A 19041-nucleotide genomic window follows, 5' to 3' on the forward strand; every position below is an offset into this window, starting at 1 on the left:
AAAAAGTGAAGTTTGCAAAAGTGCACCTGGGTGCAAAATGTTCTGTGGACAGATGACACTACAGTTGAGTTGTTTGGAAGGAACACACAACACTATGTGTGGAGAGAAAAAGGCACAGCACACCAGCATCAAAACCTCATCCCAACTGTAAAGTATTGTGGAGGGAGCATCATGGTTTGGGGGCTGCTTTGCTGCTGCTATCATCAACGGAAAAATGAATTCCCAAGTTTATTAAGACATTTTGCAGGAGAATGATAGGCTATATGTCCGCCAATTGAAGCAGAAGTCGGGTGATTCAACAGCACAACGACCCAAAACACAGAAGATGTCAAGATGTCATTATGTGCTCCCTCTCTGGCCTCTAGGTCACCAGCCTGCTATGGTGCACACCTGTCACCATCATTACGCACACCTGCGCGTCATCAGACTCACCTGAACTCCATCACTTCCCAGATGACCTTCTCTACATTTGTCACTCCCTCTGGTTCCTTCCCCAGGCATCATTGTTTCTGTTTCAGGTTCATGTCTGTGCGTTGTTCGTGTTTCGTTTATTGATTAACCCGATTGAGATGCTGTGGCATGACCTCAAGAGAGCAGTTCACACCAGGCATACCAAGAATATTGCTGAAATTAAACAGTTTTGTATAATGGAATGGTCCAAAATTCCTCCTGACCGTTGTGCAGGTCTGACTACAGAAAACGTTTGGTTGAGGAGGTCAACCAGTTACTAAACCCAAGGGTTCACATACTCATTCCTACACTATGAATGTTTACACGGTGTGTTCAATAAAGACATGAAAACGTAGAATTGTTTATGTGTTATTAGTTTAAGCAGACTGGGTTTGTCTATTGCTGTGACCTAGATGAAGATCAGATCAAATATTATGACCAATTTATGCAGAAATCCAGGTATTTCCAAAGGGTTCACATATTTTTTCTTGCCACTGTATCTGCACATTTCAAATAAGGAAAACTCTGTGAAGTGTGTATGTGCAATAATTCAATTCGCCCTTGCACTACCTGTAATATATATTTTTAATTTAGCAAAGCTCCACGTCTACAAAACTTAGTGAACTCTGTTCGAAACAGATTACAGCTTTTTGGGAACCGAGAACTGTATTGCGATCTGGCTTTTCTTCGATGAGAAAATCAGCAGAATGTCGGCCCAGTTCCACCTCGCTCAATACTCTCCCACTGCCGGCCACTGGGCTTCCTCTATTGCTCTATGGTGTGATATTTAAGCAATAAGGGCCAAGGGGTTGTGGTCAATATACCATGGCTAAGGGCTGTTCTGATGCATGATGCAAACCGGAGTGCCTAGATACCACAAACCCCCAAGGTGCCTTATTGCTATTAGAAAATGGTTACCAAGGTAATTAGAGCAGTAAAAATACATGTTTTGTCATACCTGTGGTATACGGTCTGATATACTACGGCAGTCAGCCAATCAGCATTCATGGCTCGAACCACTCAGTTTATAATGGATTCTATTTCACAGTGTACTTATTCATTCATAACTAGCGCTATGAGCCCACAGTATGGTCTGGCTGATATTTCATAGCCAGTGTAATTATGGGTATGTTATCTTTGTAAAGGCTGAGGATAGAACGTTGACACCATCAACCCAATTGCTCATTTAAATCACTCATTGTGGTTTGCATTGAGTGGTACTTGGGCTTCATAATAGCTACTGTTCAAGAGGTGACTGGTTGTTTCCCTTAATGGGACTAATTCATAAGTGGCACTTGTTATGACTTGATTTCATGTGGTTCTAAGGATCTTGATTCGCTTAGGTCCTTAGTGCAGTCCGAGTGGTTACCCTCACTTAAATAAATTATGCCTATTCAGACATGGTTATTAAGTTAGGAGGGATTGGTGGTTAGAGCCCTGTACTTGGTTAGCATACATGAGAGCTGATTGGCTGGTCAGTGAAGTTAAAAGTAAGGGAAGACCCACCTGGGGAGTTTTGTGGCGAGGATCCAGGTGAGCAGCGGGGCGAGAAGCTGTACCCCGGGTGAAAGGAGTGGGGTGGAACATAGGACATGATTTCCTCCTCAAACAAGCTGCAGGGGAGAGAGATTGACAGGGAGGGAGGGAGATAGGGAGAGAGAGAGAGGGAAAGTGAGGGAGAGAGAGCGTTACTAAAGGAATAGTTTACAAATTCGAAATGGTCCAAATGTTATGGACACCTAGAAAGTACAAAGTATCAAGTCTTTATTCCATTCCATTTCATGAAGGAAATTATCCCTGCATTCTATACAGAAAACTGTCTGTCGATCATGTAGATTACAGGGTTTGCTCTCCTCACAAACATGGTAGACAGACTGTAACAAATACCAATTCTGTCAGGCTGGGTCTGTGAACTATAAACCAATCAAATTACGGCTGCTGGCTGGTCTGTGGACTATAAACCAATCACATTACGCCTGCTGGCTGCTGGTTTTGGGCATGGGTATATAGGCCTAAAGTAATACAGTGTGCCCATGTGAAGGGTGTAATCGGATTGGCTGTGAGACAGACAGTGAATGAGCCGTGGGACAAGATGCTCTGGGTTTACTGTAATCTAGCCAGCGTCCGGCCAGCGGAGCCCCGCAGAACCAGCCAAAACAACCATCTAGTATCAACAACAACAGGGTAAACAAGACTACCTCAGTAGAATGACCAGGTCAGCATCACAAGACAGCTTCTCCACCCCCTGTGAACCTTCCGTCTTGATGTAGTGGATCTTCTCCCTGATTGGTTGACAGAGTGAGGGCAGTCAAACATCCAGCCAAATTGTGACCGTAGAATTCTAAGGTTCTATCGGCAACAAGAGGATTCTGAGACTGGCTTTAAACAAAAACTCACTGTACTGCCCTCCAATTATGAGAGCCTGCCTGTTCACACTGACTCTGTTAATACTAAGAACTTCACCCTTACCCAGGAAACTGGATCCCTTGTAGTCACACTTACAAACTACAACATAAAGGCTTTATAGGGAATTCATAAAATATTTTTCAAAAAGGAATATATATAGTTCACAAATAATTTATAAACCAAGTCATAGTACATAAAAAGTGATATAAAAGGTTATTACCGAACGTATTTGTTCACAACGTAAACACAAAAAGGTAAAAATACAAACTCATGAAACAATTCATAAAGCAACAATAAGTCTTGCAAAATATATAATATATAGAGGATCACCTTAGTACATGGTTCCTGGCCAGGCTCGGCTGGCGCTCTTGAAGCATCTCAAAGATGTTTGGCTGGCGAAGGAACGCCACTATCTTGTCATTGTAAGCTGTGTTGAGGGGGAGACAGAGGGGCATTTATTGAAATGACTCATGTATTGGAGGCAGCTCTGCAGACTGGTCACTAGCTGGTAAAGTCACAAAGTCAGAAAATCTGATTTGAAACTTAACCCTGACCTTAACCCTTAACCACACTGCTAACCCTAACCTTAAATGCTGGAAACCTGATCATATTTTTACGATATAGACCATTTTTACTTTGCAGTTGGCCCACGTTAAGTTCTGCCTTCAGGGCAAGATTCATGACAACAAAGGTGAATCTGGACAGAGGGCAGGAAAGTGATGCGCAACACTATCTCTATCTATGATGGTTAAAACAAAGTGACCTTTCTGTCAAATGGTGCTCATCAGACAGAGAAACTGGGGAGACAGAAGACGTGATGAAGTTAGCTCTGGTCCAGGGTGTTATATGCAGCTTGCTGATGATGAGGTTCAGAATTAGCAAGCTGCATTTAAGTCCTTGGACCAGTGCAAGAGTATGAGGGATTGTGCTGAGATACTTCCTTTTGGGTTATTGCTATTCACACAAATTGTGTTAGCACTCTGTGGTTCCGGATAACTTCAAAAGATAACAGTAACTTTATAGTGTGGCTAATTATTCAAAATCCACCAAACAGATGACAGAGTGCAGGCAAGACGACTGGTCGCACATCTTGTCCTCCATACGAGAACATGTTCAGAGAAAATGTCACGCTGTCGTTGCTCAACACATATCTGGATAACTTACTGTATGTCTAAGTGAACACAACTACCCCACTGAACCCATTTCCGATGGAAGACGGCTATCCGGTTAAAACCGCCCATCACTCTGTCCTAGTCCTGACATGACTGAGGAGAGGAGAGGCATTCTGTGGCACTCTGGGCTTTGTAATCACAGCGAGCGCTGTGCAGCTCAACCGCACCAGTGGAGACGTTACGGATGCGGGAGGATGAGAGGGAACCATAGACCTACATGAGGGGAATGAGGAGGAATATAAATTCCTACGGCAAGCCAGTGTGTCTTTAAGTGCCACGCCAGCTGTGGTGGCTCGGGCCGTGCCTGTGGCCTGGCTGATTCAGGAACTATTTTCAGGGTAATTTGGACAGAGAGAAAAAGAAGGAGTGTCTCAGGGGACGTGATAGAGTCACACAATCATTGTCCTCAGCAATGAGACTCTCTGTTGAGACAAGCTGTATGCTTCTGGTTTGGCCCTCACTAGAAACACTTGGGGTGGATCAGTTGGTAGGAGGGTTGGGCTCTTGCATAGATCACCGACACTGAATACACGTGACGTCAAGACCATTTGGATGAAAGTCTGCTAAAGGCCTAAACACAAACAGACAAAATATGTGTGACTATGATTGAGCACGAGGGTCCAAGTTATGTCAAAGTTACCGCCACAGCTGAACAATATTGACTCTGCTGCAGCACTTACATGGTGCACCGAGCGGTGTGGAGTCGGGTTGGTACTGGCTACGTATGGCGGCTACCAGGCTGTTCCCAGGTCTGTGAATCAGGGAAGCTACTCGACTCCGGGATACATCAGACGCCTGGGACAGACACCACAAAGATCATCATCACTGTGATCCTCGTCGTCATAATCTCAATTGTCAGCTCATAGAAGACATTAGATGAGTCTACTATTGACTCCATTGGTAATGACAAATAGACAATTCAATTCCATTCCAAGAGGATTCTCTCACCTCTCCAGCACTGTAGCTGCGCAGTCTCTGCAGGTGCTGCCTGTGGGTCAGATGGTTGGGCAGACGGCCGTTCTGTAAGGGGATCCTGGGGTCAATGAAGGTTGTCGCCCGGCTGTTGTGGTCCACGAAAAACGACTGGAAAGAAGAGGAAAACAGAGATTTACATGAACAGGACCCTGAGACGAAGTATCCAGGGGAAACCCACAACCATGGTACCTAAAGTTTCATCACACTTCACCATGGCTCAAGTATCTTTCCACTGTGGCTAGACATTATAGGTGGAGTCCTGACTTCAGATAACTCAAGCTTCTTATTGACATCAATTATGGAATCGGGGTACAATCAGAATCTCTCGGAGTTCTTAGTTTCATCATGTATCATTTCAGGACTAAGCTCCATCGCTCAACACTAACTACAACCTAACTATAAGTGCATAGACGTATGTTGGATAAGTGAGCAGACCTTTACCTTGCCCTGTGGGTCTGTTTTGATCTCCCAGCCTCGGGGCAGCTCTAGTTGTATGTCGGCAAACTTGTTGAGGAAAATCACCAGGTCTCTGTTGTGCTGGTAGCGCTCAAAGTTGCGCGCGTCCCGCCTGACCTTCAGGATCATGTGCTTCAGACAGGTACTGTTGGTGAATATCCGGTAGGCACCCTGGGATCGCCACACAGAGAACAAATTACATTGCAGGGTTATACTGTGACAGTGGGGGGAAAAGACCCAATTTACTGGGTTGCAATGCTACTGAACGCTATTGGAGTCATTGTGCACAGAAGGCGCAACCAACGCTCTCTCCACGCAAACATACCAGGCTTTGTTACATAAACACGTATGCTTTTAGACACCCCCCTGAACTGAAATAGAATGTCACAGAATCCGCAAACAAAGTTATCTGATCGAGTGTATTTAGTAGTAATACACATTATTTGACCTTTCCATCTGATCAACTATCTATAAATTCCTTTCAACCCAGGGAAGAACTTCTCCCTCTCTGCCTCTCTCTGTCAGTTGACAGGTCACGTCCCCACCTCTGTAACGGCTTCCCTTGCTATGGCAGGAAGTTGCAGCGAGCTCCGACTCCCAACGGTCGATGGATCAATAACCAGACTCTATTAATAGATCGGCCATCGGTATGGAACAACGCAGTGTCGACCCAACCGCAACCGCTGGGCTTAGTTTGATGAGGTCATGACCATGAGAGGACCGTGAAGTCACTGTTGGTGGTAATAAGCACCGTTTACCAAGGCAGCAGCAGGGTCATATTATCTGGAAATAGACCTGAAGTGCTCAGGGATATGACCTGTCCTGTCCTGTGCTGTGCTCTGAGGGAAGATGGTGAATGGGGGAAACTCCACTGAACAAAACTATAAACGTAACCTGTAAAGTGTTGGTCTCATGTTTTATGAGCTGAAATAAAAGATCCCAGAAATTTTACAAACGCACAAAAAGCTTATTTGTCTCAAATTTGCTGCACAAATTTGCTTACAAATTTGCTTACAACCCTGTTAGTGAGCATTTCTCCTTAGCCAATAAAATCCATCAAGATGCTGATTAAACGTCATGATCATTACACAGCTGCACCTTGTGCTGGGGACAATAAAAGGACACTACAATGTGCAGTTTTGTCTCAATTTTTGAGTGAGCATGCAATTGGCATGCTGACTGCTGGAATGTCCACCAGAGCTGTTGCCAGAGCATTTCATGTTAATTTCTCTACCATAAGCCGCCTCTAACATTGTTTTAGAGAATTTGGCAGTACGTCCAACCGGACTCACAACCACCGACCACGTGTATGACGTTGTGTGGGTGAGTGGTTTGCTGATGTCAATGTTGTGAACAGAGTTCCCCATGGTGGGGTTCTGGTATGGGCTGAAATAAGCTACGGACAATGAAAACAATTGCATTTTATCAATGCCAATTTGAATGCAGAGATACCGTGACGAGATCCTGAGGCTCATTATCGTGCCATTCACTCGCAGCCATCACCCCATGTTTCAGTATTATAATTCAGAGCCCCATGTAAGGATCTGTACACAATTCCAAGAAGCTGAAAATGTACTAGTTCTTCTATGGCCTGCATACTCACCAGACATGTCAACCATTGAGCATGTTTGGGATGCTCTGGATCAACGTGCACGACAGTGTGTTCCAGTTCTTGCCAATATCCAGAAACTTCGCACAGCCACAGTCATCAACTCTATGCAAAAGAGATGTGTTGCACTGCATTTGGCAAATGGTGGTCACACTAGATACGGACTGGTTTTCTAATCCACGTCACTTCCCTTTTTTTTAAGGGTATCTGTGACCAACAGATGCATATCTGTATTCCCACTAGTAAAATCCATAGATTACGGCCTAATGAATATATTTCAATGGACTTATTTACTTATATGAACTGTAACTCAGAATAGGTTCTTGTGATAGGGCAACAAGGTCAGTGTTAACATGTGCTGTGTCAGTGGTAGGATCAGAGATGAGACAGAGGCGAACTGTGTATTTCAACAGAGACCAACATACTGTAGGAATCCAGCGCCAGTTTACCAAGTGTTTACACACTGTAGCAAAGTTTGATTTATTCAGAAAGGCAATGAATCACTGGTAGGTTATCAAAGTCAAAACAGAGGGTAAATAAAAGTTCAACTGACAGTCAAACATTACATCCAAAGACCTAAACCATCAAAGGACTATTCCTATTTGAACAGCACTTACGTAGTTGGCGTGTAGGACCGTGAAGAACTCAGGGTGGGTGATGAACTTAACGGCAGGGCACTGGAGGAGCAGGGTAATCTTCTGGTTGCTGACAGGGGATGAGGGGCCCTCTCTCCTTGGCTCTGCACACAAAAGTAGGCAATGCATGTCTAAATATTGAATAATATATGTACAATATGCATGTATTATTACATTGATCATGTTAATATCATATTAACGCCATGGTGGTTGAGCATGAAGCTTGCAATGGGTCATGGGTCTGATTTGAATGGAGCCACTCATACGAAAAGTTATGCATACACTATTGTAAGCGTCAACTAAATGGCATATTCCATGATGGTTTAGGTAGAGGAGTGAGATACACACCAATGGCCTGTGGTGGAGAGTCTGTTTCCGTTTCCGTGCTGACACTTCTCTCCAACCTCCGTCCACCACACTCATCCTCCGTCGCCATGGTCCTCTGGATGTTCTGGTACCTGGAAAGGAACAGGGAGTGACATCACTGTACGTCAGTGCACCGACGAGGCGCCTTATTGTGTCGAGGCGCTTTCACGGTCAACTCTGTTGACTTGATCTGCTACTGCACACACTCGAGCAGTAAAAGTAGAAATTAATCTATACAGTACTGCAGCTTGGCACCTTTTTGTCATTGATAAACTAAACGTTATACTTTCAAGATGCAGCCCAGGTCAAAGACGGCATCCACCATTCTTAAAGCTGTAATCCAAAGCAGTGTAACTGCCAGGTCCGTTTGCGATATAACTGGGTCATTTCGCATCTCTTATTCTTAATTTATTGGTCTGTGGGTGTTCCTTGTGGCATAAAATTAGGTCAGTGTGTGGAAGCAGAAATTAGTTAATTTCTGAAGGTGTGTGTTCTGAATCTAATGTGGGCAAATCACTCTGGAGTATTAAAGACATGGGGGCCTTCAGCGACTGGGAGGCAAACGATGGCTTCATTGCATCTTTACAGATTTAAATCTGTGTGTTTGTGAGGTATAGAAAAACAGAGAATGAAAAAGAGCGATTGTCAAATGGGAATTTAGATGGGAATTTAGGATGCATGCCCAGGCATGTCCACTAGATGGTAGCACTGCACAAACATAAGAGTAAACTGACGGCTTACCACAGAGGGGATATCGCATGAAAAGTAGTTACAGAGCACATCACTGAGAATCCAACCGGTCGTCACATCGTATGACTAAGGCAAGGCAGCCTAAGAGATATTCAATCATGCATGATCCATTCTGACCATTTTATGCACTGAAGTAGATCCCCCTTTCTTTATTACACTCCCCTATCTCCTCTCTCCATCCCCTCATCCCCCCTTCTCCGGTGCTTCAGGATGCCCATGGCCAGGAAGAACGTGTACGAACACTAATCTGTTCCCTGTGCCGTGGGATTACTAAATAGAACATGAAATGTCTTGGCACTTATTTATTTACCTATTTTAACATTGCAGTTGGGGCAGCGGCCAGTTGTGAGTGAATGTATCGATGTCCTCCATGTGCTTGTGTATGCTGGACTGATGCTTTTCAATGTGCATGATGATGAATGCGCATGTGTACGGTGATGCCAAAGGGAAGGACATTAAAGTTCTATTCCGTTTTATTCTCCCAACCCCACCTCCTGTTGAGCTGCTCCATCTGCTGGGTGGAACTGGAGCGCTGGATGCCGTTACACTTGGAGGCGGCGTGCGTGGGCCTCCGCCAGGTGGTGGTGCGGTTCACATGGTCCACGTAGAAGACACGTCCGTGGCTGTCGATGCGCGCCTCCCAGTCTGCACACACACAGGAAGTACAGCGAGAGGGAGGGGGACACAGAGAGGGAGATGTGATTGTAATACGACACCCAATTAAGAATGACAGAAAAAGAAAGGAGAGGAATTGAAGGGAAAGGAAGTTGAAAGGGGTTTGATTAAGAGGCGGAGTAGTAGCAAAAGGGAAAGCTGGAGACAGGAAAGAGGAGTAAGGATGGAATGGGAGGTTTGCTTTGGGAGATGATTGAAGCTGACAAGGGGTTATTGTCTGCTGTGGTCAGCTGGCTTTGGGATCAAAGTAATCTCACGGAGGTCGATATTGTATTAAGCAACTAGCTATATGCTTCACACCCCACAACATTCAGAAAGGTTGCTAACATCAGACAGGAGTTGGACGCCTAAAGGTGCATGCACAGTACATCCCTGCATAAGCTTAAAGTCATTAACTACGTCCCAAATTGCACCCTATTCCCTATATAGTGCACTACTTTTAACGAGAGTCCTATGGGCCCAGGTAAAAAGTAGTGCACTATATAGGGAATAGGGTTCCATTTGGAATGCAGGCCTTGTCAGCTTTGGCAGTCCCTATAAGAATTACACATACATACTGTACATCCACAGCAACAGTGGACCCTTGCCCACAGATTTACACATTAATAGTGAAGGTGACCGAGAGCCAAAGTGACACTTCACCAGCGTGCCTGATGACACATACTGGCAACCATGAAGTGAAAATACAAGGGATCCTTCCTGACTTCTTAAAAATATGATTGAGATCCTGTGTTTAAAACTTGGAAGTGCTTCTAAATGGCATCTGTTGTTTGTGAGACAGGGCTGATGACTAGCTATGATGCCATTAATGAGGTCTACAGTTGTAGCCAAGGACCAGCACGTAAAGTAATCTCCCAAAACCACTTAAGCTTCCGTCCCAACACATCCATTTAGCCTGCTGTACATCTTCCTCCTTTCTGTCATTCCCTTTCCCTGTCTTTCCTCTCTCTCTTCTTGAAACCTTCAGGGTGTTCCGAAGCTGGGCCTCACCCCGGCCAAATCTCTTTCCCTTCTCCTCCCTCTGTTTAATCATCATCTGTCTCTCTGTAGCAGGGCGCGGCAGTGGGCGGGGCACGGCAGCGGGCGGGGCACGGCAGTGGGCGGGGCACGGCTGTGGGCGGGGCACAGCAGTGGGCGGGGCACAGCAGTGGGTGGGGAATCGTGGTGATGGGATTCACTCTGGGATTAGAAACCTACTGGCTTTCACAACACATGGCACGGAGTGAGGGAGAGAGAGAGAGAGATCATCTCATCTGACACCCACCCAGGAAGTGGATTATAACCCACTAAATGCACAGCAGTACAGCCTGCTAGTCGAAGCAGCAGAAAATATCCTCACCCCAAAATCAAGGCAAAGGTATTGAAATGGAACGTATCGCTCATGAGACGATGTTGCATCAGTTGTATACTACTGTATTCAGACTGGCAGAATCATGGGTAGTGTAGTCAGTGCTGTGGCAAGCAGACAGGGAGAGAAACAGAGAAACATGCATACAGGATATTATTACTGTGGAGGGAGTTACTTTGAGTCAGCGTGGAGAGATGTGGGTATTATCACTGCACTGCAGAGTAGAGCTGAATATTCAAGCCTATTTGGGGATGTGGATGTGTCTACTTGAGGCTGTAAGGTGCTTACGTTAGATATGAGGGCTTTGGGAGATACACGATTGAGAGGCAGTTACTGTCAGAGATAGTCTGTAGTTTGGTACTGTTTTGAAGAATGTGTGTGTGTGTGTGTGTGTGCACATTCACGTGTCCTAAATACTAACACAGTATGTCTGTGAGCTGTGAGCATATAAACAACATCTCCTGATAGAAATATACCTCCTAGCAGCAGCTCCTCTCCATCCCTGCTCTGCTTATTCTAATGAGCTGGAATAGAGTCCCTCTTGGTGCAGCAGCACTATATTTGTGGCTGTCAGATCTCTCCCCGGTAACTCTCTACTGATTTGGTTTTTGGAGGCTATTTTTAGCCATTTCATAGTAAAAACCAAAGCTCAGCAGGGCTTCTGCTGGTGTGACATTGCACCATATTCCAATATCAACACAGAGAAAGACCAACTGTAAAACAGGATGAATTCTCTGCTCACAGGGGAAGAGAAACTTGAGTAAACAAAATAAAAAATGAAAAGCAATGTAAATAGGAAGAGTGAAATATTTCACCGTATTTTTTTCTATTGTGAATACTTTCCATTTAGCTGCAATTTAACTTACAGAAGTGTTCACAAGGAACCATCTATGTTAGCGATAAACAACATTTTCCAGAGCCAGTCACATTCATCTCTTCTCTAGGGTTCATGGAACTTGTAGTCCAACAGACCTTAGCGTGAGGCGAACCCAACAGCCTCCACTAGTATCAGACGCCCTGCTGATATAAATATAGACTGCCTCTACTGCTCTGCCTCTCTAGGGCCTGTCACTATAGAAACGGTGGTGGCGAGGGCTGTGGTGCCTGATGTGTGAGATGGTTAGATGTACAGCACCCCAGGATGCCACATAGTAGCATATACTGTAGTACCACCAAGAAACACAATCTGGCAAAACCTTGGACATAAAACACGCCAGGTCTCATGACTTCAGTGGGACCAGGGCGACCAGAAATGACTGTTCTAGATGGTCAAATCACCATGGCGTGAATGGTCGTACAGAAAACATCAAGGATGGATCAATGTACTGATAGACAGAGAGATGGATAGATACCACCAGAGTAGTGTGTCCCTCGCCATTGGAGAGATGTTAAGAGAAATGGCTACATGCACATCGATGAATGCGACACACATATCAAAGCCCCCGGGCGCGTGCACACACAGACACACGACTCCGGGGTAAGAGTAAGGGTGGTGAAGGATGTTGGAAGTCTTACTTGGAGGCAACGGTTCATCAACAGTTGGGTAATGGTGGGTGTCAGGTCGCAAAGCAGGAGGATGACCGCATGGCAAGTAACTATCTCCTATATAGACACGGGAGGAGAAACACAGGGGAACCTGTGAGCTAACAGAGGTGGGAAATGGAGGTTGGCGAACGTAGACATGTGTCCCATATATCAGCTCACATCGGATATATGTCAGGGGACGAGAAATTGGAGGAGAAAATGCAGTTTCAGTGTTATTGAGAGATTTTGTTGCCAGGTTGGAGACCTGCTTTCGACCCCCAGCTAAATAAGTCAGGAGGTAGAAAAGTAAATACCTGTGCAGAATGGATGCCACTGAAACTTAATGATGGCGCATGGTATTTCTAGGGCACTCTACCCAGCCTAGAGGGACCACAAAGTAAACTCCACCTTACAGTGACCAGAGAGAGTGAGTGAAAGAGAGAGAGTGAGGGATTGAGATAGAGAGACACATTGTGGGGGTGGTGTGGGCGTGACTTTTTTCAGTTCAGAAAGTGCAGTGTTTGTGGCTGGTACTGTATGGCCCTATAAAATCTGTTTTATTTCTGGCCTGATTCCTTATTGATTTATCTCCCTTTGGTTTTTCCAGGTTAAATATTTTACTCTCAAAATCATACACATTTTTTTTTGTATTTTTATTTATTTTTATTTACCCCTTTTTTCTCCCCAATTTAGTGGGGAGAAGATTTGGTAGTAACAGTCTTGTCTCATCGCTGCAACTCCCGTACGGACTCGGGAGAGGCGAAGGTCACGACCCAACCAAGCCACAGTGCTTCTTGAAACAATTCCCCGCTTAACCCGGAAGCCAGCCACACCAATGTGTCCGAGGAAACACCGTACACCTGGCAACCGTGTCACTGTGCATGTACCCGGCCCGCCACAGGAGTCGCTAGAGACCACTGCACCACTTGGAGTCGCTAGAGACCACTGCACCACTTGGAGTTGCTAGAGACCACTGCACCACTTGGAGTCGCTAGAGACCACTGCACCACTTGGAGTCGCTAGAGACCACTGCACCACTTGGAGTCGCTAGAGACCACTGCACCACTTGGAGTCGCTAGAGACCACTGCACCACTTGGAGTCGCTAGAGACCACTGCACCACTTGGGAGGCCTCAAAATCATACGTTTTTAATAGAAAAACAACAACATTTTAGGTGCTAAGTTCACAACTATGTTTAAACCACATCAGGAGAACCTTTAACGGGTTACTCTTTAATGCAAGTGCGCACCAGGAAGAGACCGCTGTTTGGTGAAGCGGTGTTGCTGTAGTGCTCATGTGATTGCAGAGTTTGCAAAAGAAATGTCCACTGGATTGCGGCAAATAATCATGTTATCATTCTGCCAGGTAGGCATAGGATACTTTGTAGTTACTATTTAATTGAGAAGGCTTTTGGGAAAGCCTTTCCATCTTTACGAGAAGAAGGTTGTCATTAGCATCATACCACTAACGGCTACACAGAGTGTATACGCGCCCACATGCACACAGACAGCTGCATTCCTGCACCGTTTCAGAAAACTGCATAAAAATAACCATTTTGTTCCTGTCTTATGATTCACTTGGGCAAATTAATGCATTTTATATTACGTTGAAAAGATCTAGTTGATTTCATATTAAGTTCACTACATTTTTGAACATTCTTCAATTCCATTTGAATGTTTTGGATTCCGTGATTCTGTCCTCATTCTCTGCAACGGGGATTCTATAAGGCCCTGATACTGTTCCGTGTGTGTGTCTAGCTATTGTACTGTGTCTGTGTGTGTGTTATTGCACAGAGTGGGCGCTGCTATTTAGAATGTCAGGTAAATGGCAGCGGAAGCTCCCAGTGCTGTACACTAACAGGAGTGACTGTTAGCGTGGAGAATCAGTGGGGACTGACTTGGTTCTGCTTGGCCGGGTTAGTACAGTAGTGACTGTTAGCGTGGAGAATCAGTGGGGACTGACTTGGTTCTGCTTGGCCGGGTTAGTACAGTAGTGACTGTGAGCGTGGTGGATCAGTGGGGACTGACTTGGTTCTGCTTGGCCGGGTTAGTACAGTAGTGACTGTTAGCGTGGAGAATCAGTGGGGACTGACTTGGTTCTGCTTGGCCGGGTTAGTACAGTAGTGACTGTTAGCGTGGAGAATCAGTGGGGACTGACTTGGTTCTGCTTGGCCGGGTTAGTACAGTAGTGACTGTTAGCGTGGAGAATCAGTGGGGGCTGACTTGGTTCTGCTTGGCCGGGTTAGTACAGTAGTGACTGTGAGCGTGGTGGATCAGTGGGGACTGACTTGGTTCTGCTTGGCCGGGTTAGTACAGTAGTGACTGTGAGCGTGGAGAATCAGTGGGGACTGACTTGGTTCTGCTTGGCCGGGTTAGTACAGTAGTGACTGTGAGCGTGGTGGATCAGTGGGGACTGACTTGGTTCTGCTTGGCCGGGTTAGTACAGTAGTGACTGTGAGCGTGGAGAATCAGTGGGGACTGACTTGGTTCTGCTTGGCCGGGTTAGTACAGTAGTGACTGTGAGCGTGGAGAATCAGTGCGGACTGACTTGGTTCTGCTTGGCCGGGTTAGTACAGTAGTGACTGTGAGCGTGGTGGATCAGTGGGGACTGACTTGGTTCTGCTTGGCCGGGTTAGTACAGTAGTGACTGTGAGCGTGGAGAATCAGTGGGGACTGACTTGGTTCTGCTTGGCCGGGTTAGTACAGTAGTGACTGTGAGCGTGGTGGATCAGTGGGGACTGACTTGGTTCTGCTTGGCCGGGTTAGTACAGGAGTGACTGTGAGCGTGGTGGATCAGTGGGGACTGACTTGGTTCTGCTTGGCCGGGTTAGTACAGTAGTGACTGTTAGCGTGGAGAATCAGTGGGGACTGACTTGGTTCTGCTTGGCCGGGTTAGTACAGTAGTGACTGTTAGCGTGGTGGATCAGTGGGGACTGACTTGGTTCTGCTTGGCCGGGTTAGTACAGTAGTGACTGTTAGCGTGGTGGATCAGTGGGGACTGACTTGGTTCTGCTTGGCCGGGTTAGTACAGTAGTGACTGTGAGCGTGGTGGATCAGTGGGGACTGACTTGGTTCTGCTTGGCCGGGTTTGTACTGAGTACGTTGTAGCTGCAGGTACCTGCACGCCTTCCACCCACCCACCCCTTCTCTCAGTATTCAGCAGGGTGTGTGGTGAGCGTACTGTGTGTCTGTGTTTGTGTAGGATTTATCTTCCACCGTATCGTATCTCCGTCCATAAAGAGGTACTGTACTGTCAGCCCTCAGAGAGAGGGAGAGCAGAGAAAACGTCAAAACAACCGTCAAGACAAATTCACAGATATAAAACCGCCACATGCCTCCCCCCAACATCACCCATTTTCTCCAACAATGATAACAATAGTCAGTTACCTAGGTGACAGAAGTTCTGAACATTTTTCATTAGCAATTCTAATTAAGGAAGAATGACTTTGAAGTGTACGTGAGATGAAAGGAGAACGGTATAAAACGCAGGCAGGAGTCTCGCCGTGTGCTGATCGAGCCATTAAATGGGGCCTTCATTTTTTAGCTCTGATTTGTGACCTACATTGCGTATCGTGTCTAATGAGAGTCAACGTGTAAAAAACAGAACACTTGTAGGAAAGCTTTGGAGAACACAGCAGTTCAAGTTGAAAGAAGACCATGCATTTTCAGTGTATACCCTAAAAACAGCCAACAGACATAACGACCCCTTGAAGGTATGTTGCTCAGCAGCAGCAATGTCACCGTGAACAATGTAAATGAAGCTGAATTGTGGGCTCGCTTGAACAGAACTGTTTCAAATTCAAAACGCAATCTGTAACCTGCACTGATTATCTTCCTTGGTCCTTATTCTCTCACTATGTCCTCATTTTGTCCTTACTTTAAAACAACCCAGCCTCAAACGGTTGGGCATCCACTTTGTGTAGCAGTGCTTTCACCCAGTAACTGAACAGGTAACTGAACCAGTAGCTGAACCAGTAACTTGACCGGTAACTGAACTGGTAGCTGAACCGGTAACTGAACCGGTAACTTGACCGGTAGCTGAACCGGTAACCTTACCGGCAAATGAACCGGTAACTGAACCGGTAACTTGACAGGTAACTTGACCGGTAACTTGACCGGTAGCTGAACCGGTAACTTGACCGGTAACTGAACCGGTAGCTGAACCGGTAACTGAACCGGTAACTGAACCGGTAACTTGACCGGTAACTGAACCGGTAACTGAACCAGTAGCTGGACCAGTAACTTGACCAGTAACTTGACCGGTAACTGAACCGTTAGCTGAACCATATGGCAGCCAGGAACCTAAACCCAATGCCAAAGCGCTACCATGAGTTTGACCGCATTGTTTGTGTGACCTAACCACCCCATGCTGACCCCTCTCCTCTGAGGCCACCGTCACCTTTGACCCCTGTCCAGGAGGCCTGATGTGTGTGTGTGTGAGATGTGTGATGTATGTGTGTGGGGAAGACACACACACAAGGGTCATCACAACAGATACAAAGACTGTTGTGAAATTGGGGGTAAAACGCACAACAGCGGAGGTATGTGTTTCCCATTGCCTCCTTTCTCGACCCACGGTGCACTGCCCTTTTAAAGGGCAAAACAATGATAATCACAATCATGGGTGATGGTTTGTGTTAGCTTTCACTCGATACACGGCATTGGGGGGTTGGGGGGAAGATTATTACAGCGACACTGACAGTGCTCATGCACCTGAATGTGGGGGAAGAAACAACAGGGCTCCCTGTGCAACACACTAATGGCCAGCGATGCTGTGCAGTTGTTGTACAGTGTAATCATCACAAGGCAAGAATGTAGAGTAGTCATGCAAAAATAGAAATGATGCACTATTGTAAGTGGCTGTTCCACTGGATATCATAAGGTGTATGCACCAATTTGTAAGTCGCTCTGGATAAGAGCGTCTGCTAAATGACTTAAATGTAAAAATGTAAATGTAGAAACCAGGTTGACCTGGTCTCAGGTTCTGAACAGGGTAAAAACACATTTACCTGGTGTATAAGTTAGCAAGTGACTATGAAGAGCATCTCACCTCCTACTGTCCTATCGCTAGGCCCGGCCACCGGCGACTCCCCGCTCTCCCCTCTCGTCCCCTCCTCCGTCTCCTCCCTCCATTCTGCTGTCGTCCCATCGCCGCCAGGCTCCCTGGTGTCGGGGCTCTGGATGGAGTCAGGCACCGACTCAAAGGCGCTGTTCTCCTCCTCTTCCTCCTCTTCGTCCTGCGAGGAGAAAACGGTGCTCTCTGAGAGGCGTGTGCTGTCCACCGACGACAGCCGTGTGTGGCTGCAGGGGCGGTTGCGCCCCTCGTATCCAGAGTTGCTGTAGCAGGAGGTGCTGTAACAACTGGTGCTGTAACAAGACGTGCTGTAGCAGGAGTTGTCGCACAACTCACACTCGCTCCCCCTCACTCCCCGGCCGCTTCCGCCCACTTCCGCCTCTTCGTTCTCCAGGCGTGGGTGCAGCGTCCTCCCTCCCCTCTCCCCTCCATCCAGGAGCTGGTTGAGTTCTGACAGGCGCTCGATGGACAGACTGCGGGGGAGAGTCCTACTACGACAGCAGGGGGCTGTGCACTCACGCACCTGGGAGGGGGACGCCAGGGATTGGGACGCGTCTCCCTCCTCCTCCTCCTCCTCCCCTTCCCCTTCCTCCCCATCCTTGGAGGTGGGTTTGATAGTCGGCTCCTCGGTAGAAGACCCTCCCTCCTCCTCCCCCTCTTCCTCCTCCCCGCTGCCCTGCCGTTGGTGTGCTGAAGGCAGGCTGTGGAGGAGGTGGTGGATGCGGATGTAGTGGGTGCGTGGTGTCTCGGGATCGCCACACGATGAGGCGATCACTGTCTCCAGCTCCGAGACGGGCAGCGAGCAGGGCCTGTTCTTGCGCCGCAGGGCGCTCCGCATTGGAGGGGAGGCGCGGGCTGGGCAGCAACAGTCAACCCTCCTCGGTTTGGCTTCCACCACCACCTGCTGTCCCTCCTCTTCCACTACATCCACTACCTCCTCAGCCGGCACAGGCCCCGTGGCTCCTTCCAACGGCTCCTCCACAGCAGTGATAGGTTCCTCACTGTCCAACTCCATCTCCACACCCTCAGGTTTAGGCTGCACCTGGGCCTCCCCCTCCTCAGACAGGGCTTGAGCCTCCTGGGCTCCAGTCTCCTCCTCCTCCTCTCTCTCCTCCACCAATTGTTCAGCTGAAACCTGCTCTTCTATCCCAGGCTGTGGCTCTGAAGAAGATACCTGCACCTCCCTAACTGTACTCTCCTCCATCTCAACCAGGGTGACCTGCTCCTCCACACCCTCCTCCTCCATGACATCGTCCCCAGGATGGGCCTCCTCTGTGAGGGAGACATAAGCGAGAGTGGTGGAGGGCTCCGCGTCCTCCAAGTCTGGGGCTCCATCCAGGGGGAGTTCAGGTGTGTCGGGCCCCATGCTCAATGTGTCTTCAGCAGGGATCTCTGCTGGGGCGACTGGGTCCACCTGGTTTACCTCCAACTGGTCAGGGTCAGGGACCACAGGGCACTCCATGACGAGGGAGATGTCCTCGTCATCTGAAATGAGAGAGAACCATAAGTCACCTTACTGTCTTAGAATGGTGACTTGGGCACCCAATAAAATAAATTGCTGACAAAGAGAAATTGCACTGTGGATTTCCTTTATGTGTAATT

The 19041-nt window shown here is 47.1% G+C and overlaps 1 protein-coding gene across 4 annotated transcripts in view; it reads right to left on the reverse strand.

The window, feature by feature from the left end:
• Positions 1–19041, reverse strand: part of LOC118371812 (E3 ubiquitin-protein ligase HECW1) — an 82389-nt gene that overhangs the window by 12719 nt on the left and 50629 nt on the right. For 2 of the 4 annotated variants that reach the window (XM_035757433.2, XM_035757441.2), the window contains 11 exons: positions 17416–18924; positions 12358–12444; positions 9311–9464; positions 8052–8161; positions 7686–7807; positions 5445–5630; positions 4977–5111; positions 4709–4823; positions 3187–3283; positions 2649–2732; positions 1957–2063 (listed from right to left, as the gene is read on the reverse strand). In XM_035757433.2, the coding sequence (XP_035613326.1) occupies positions 1957–2063; positions 2649–2732; positions 3187–3283; positions 4709–4823; positions 4977–5111; positions 5445–5630; positions 7686–7807; positions 8052–8161; positions 9311–9464; positions 12358–12444; positions 17416–18924 (2706 nt within the window). The remainder of the gene's footprint in view (positions 1–1956; positions 2064–2648; positions 2733–3186; positions 3284–4708; positions 4824–4976; positions 5112–5444; positions 5631–7685; positions 7808–8051; positions 8162–9310; positions 9465–12357; positions 12445–17415; positions 18925–19041) is intronic. The other 2 variants (XM_035757448.2, XM_035757452.2) reach the window with 1 other exon arrangement.

This window comes from Oncorhynchus keta, chromosome 4 (assembly GCF_023373465.1).
Source record: "Oncorhynchus keta strain PuntledgeMale-10-30-2019 chromosome 4, Oket_V2, whole genome shotgun sequence".
Lineage (NCBI taxonomy): Eukaryota > Metazoa > Chordata > Actinopteri > Salmoniformes > Salmonidae > Oncorhynchus > Oncorhynchus keta.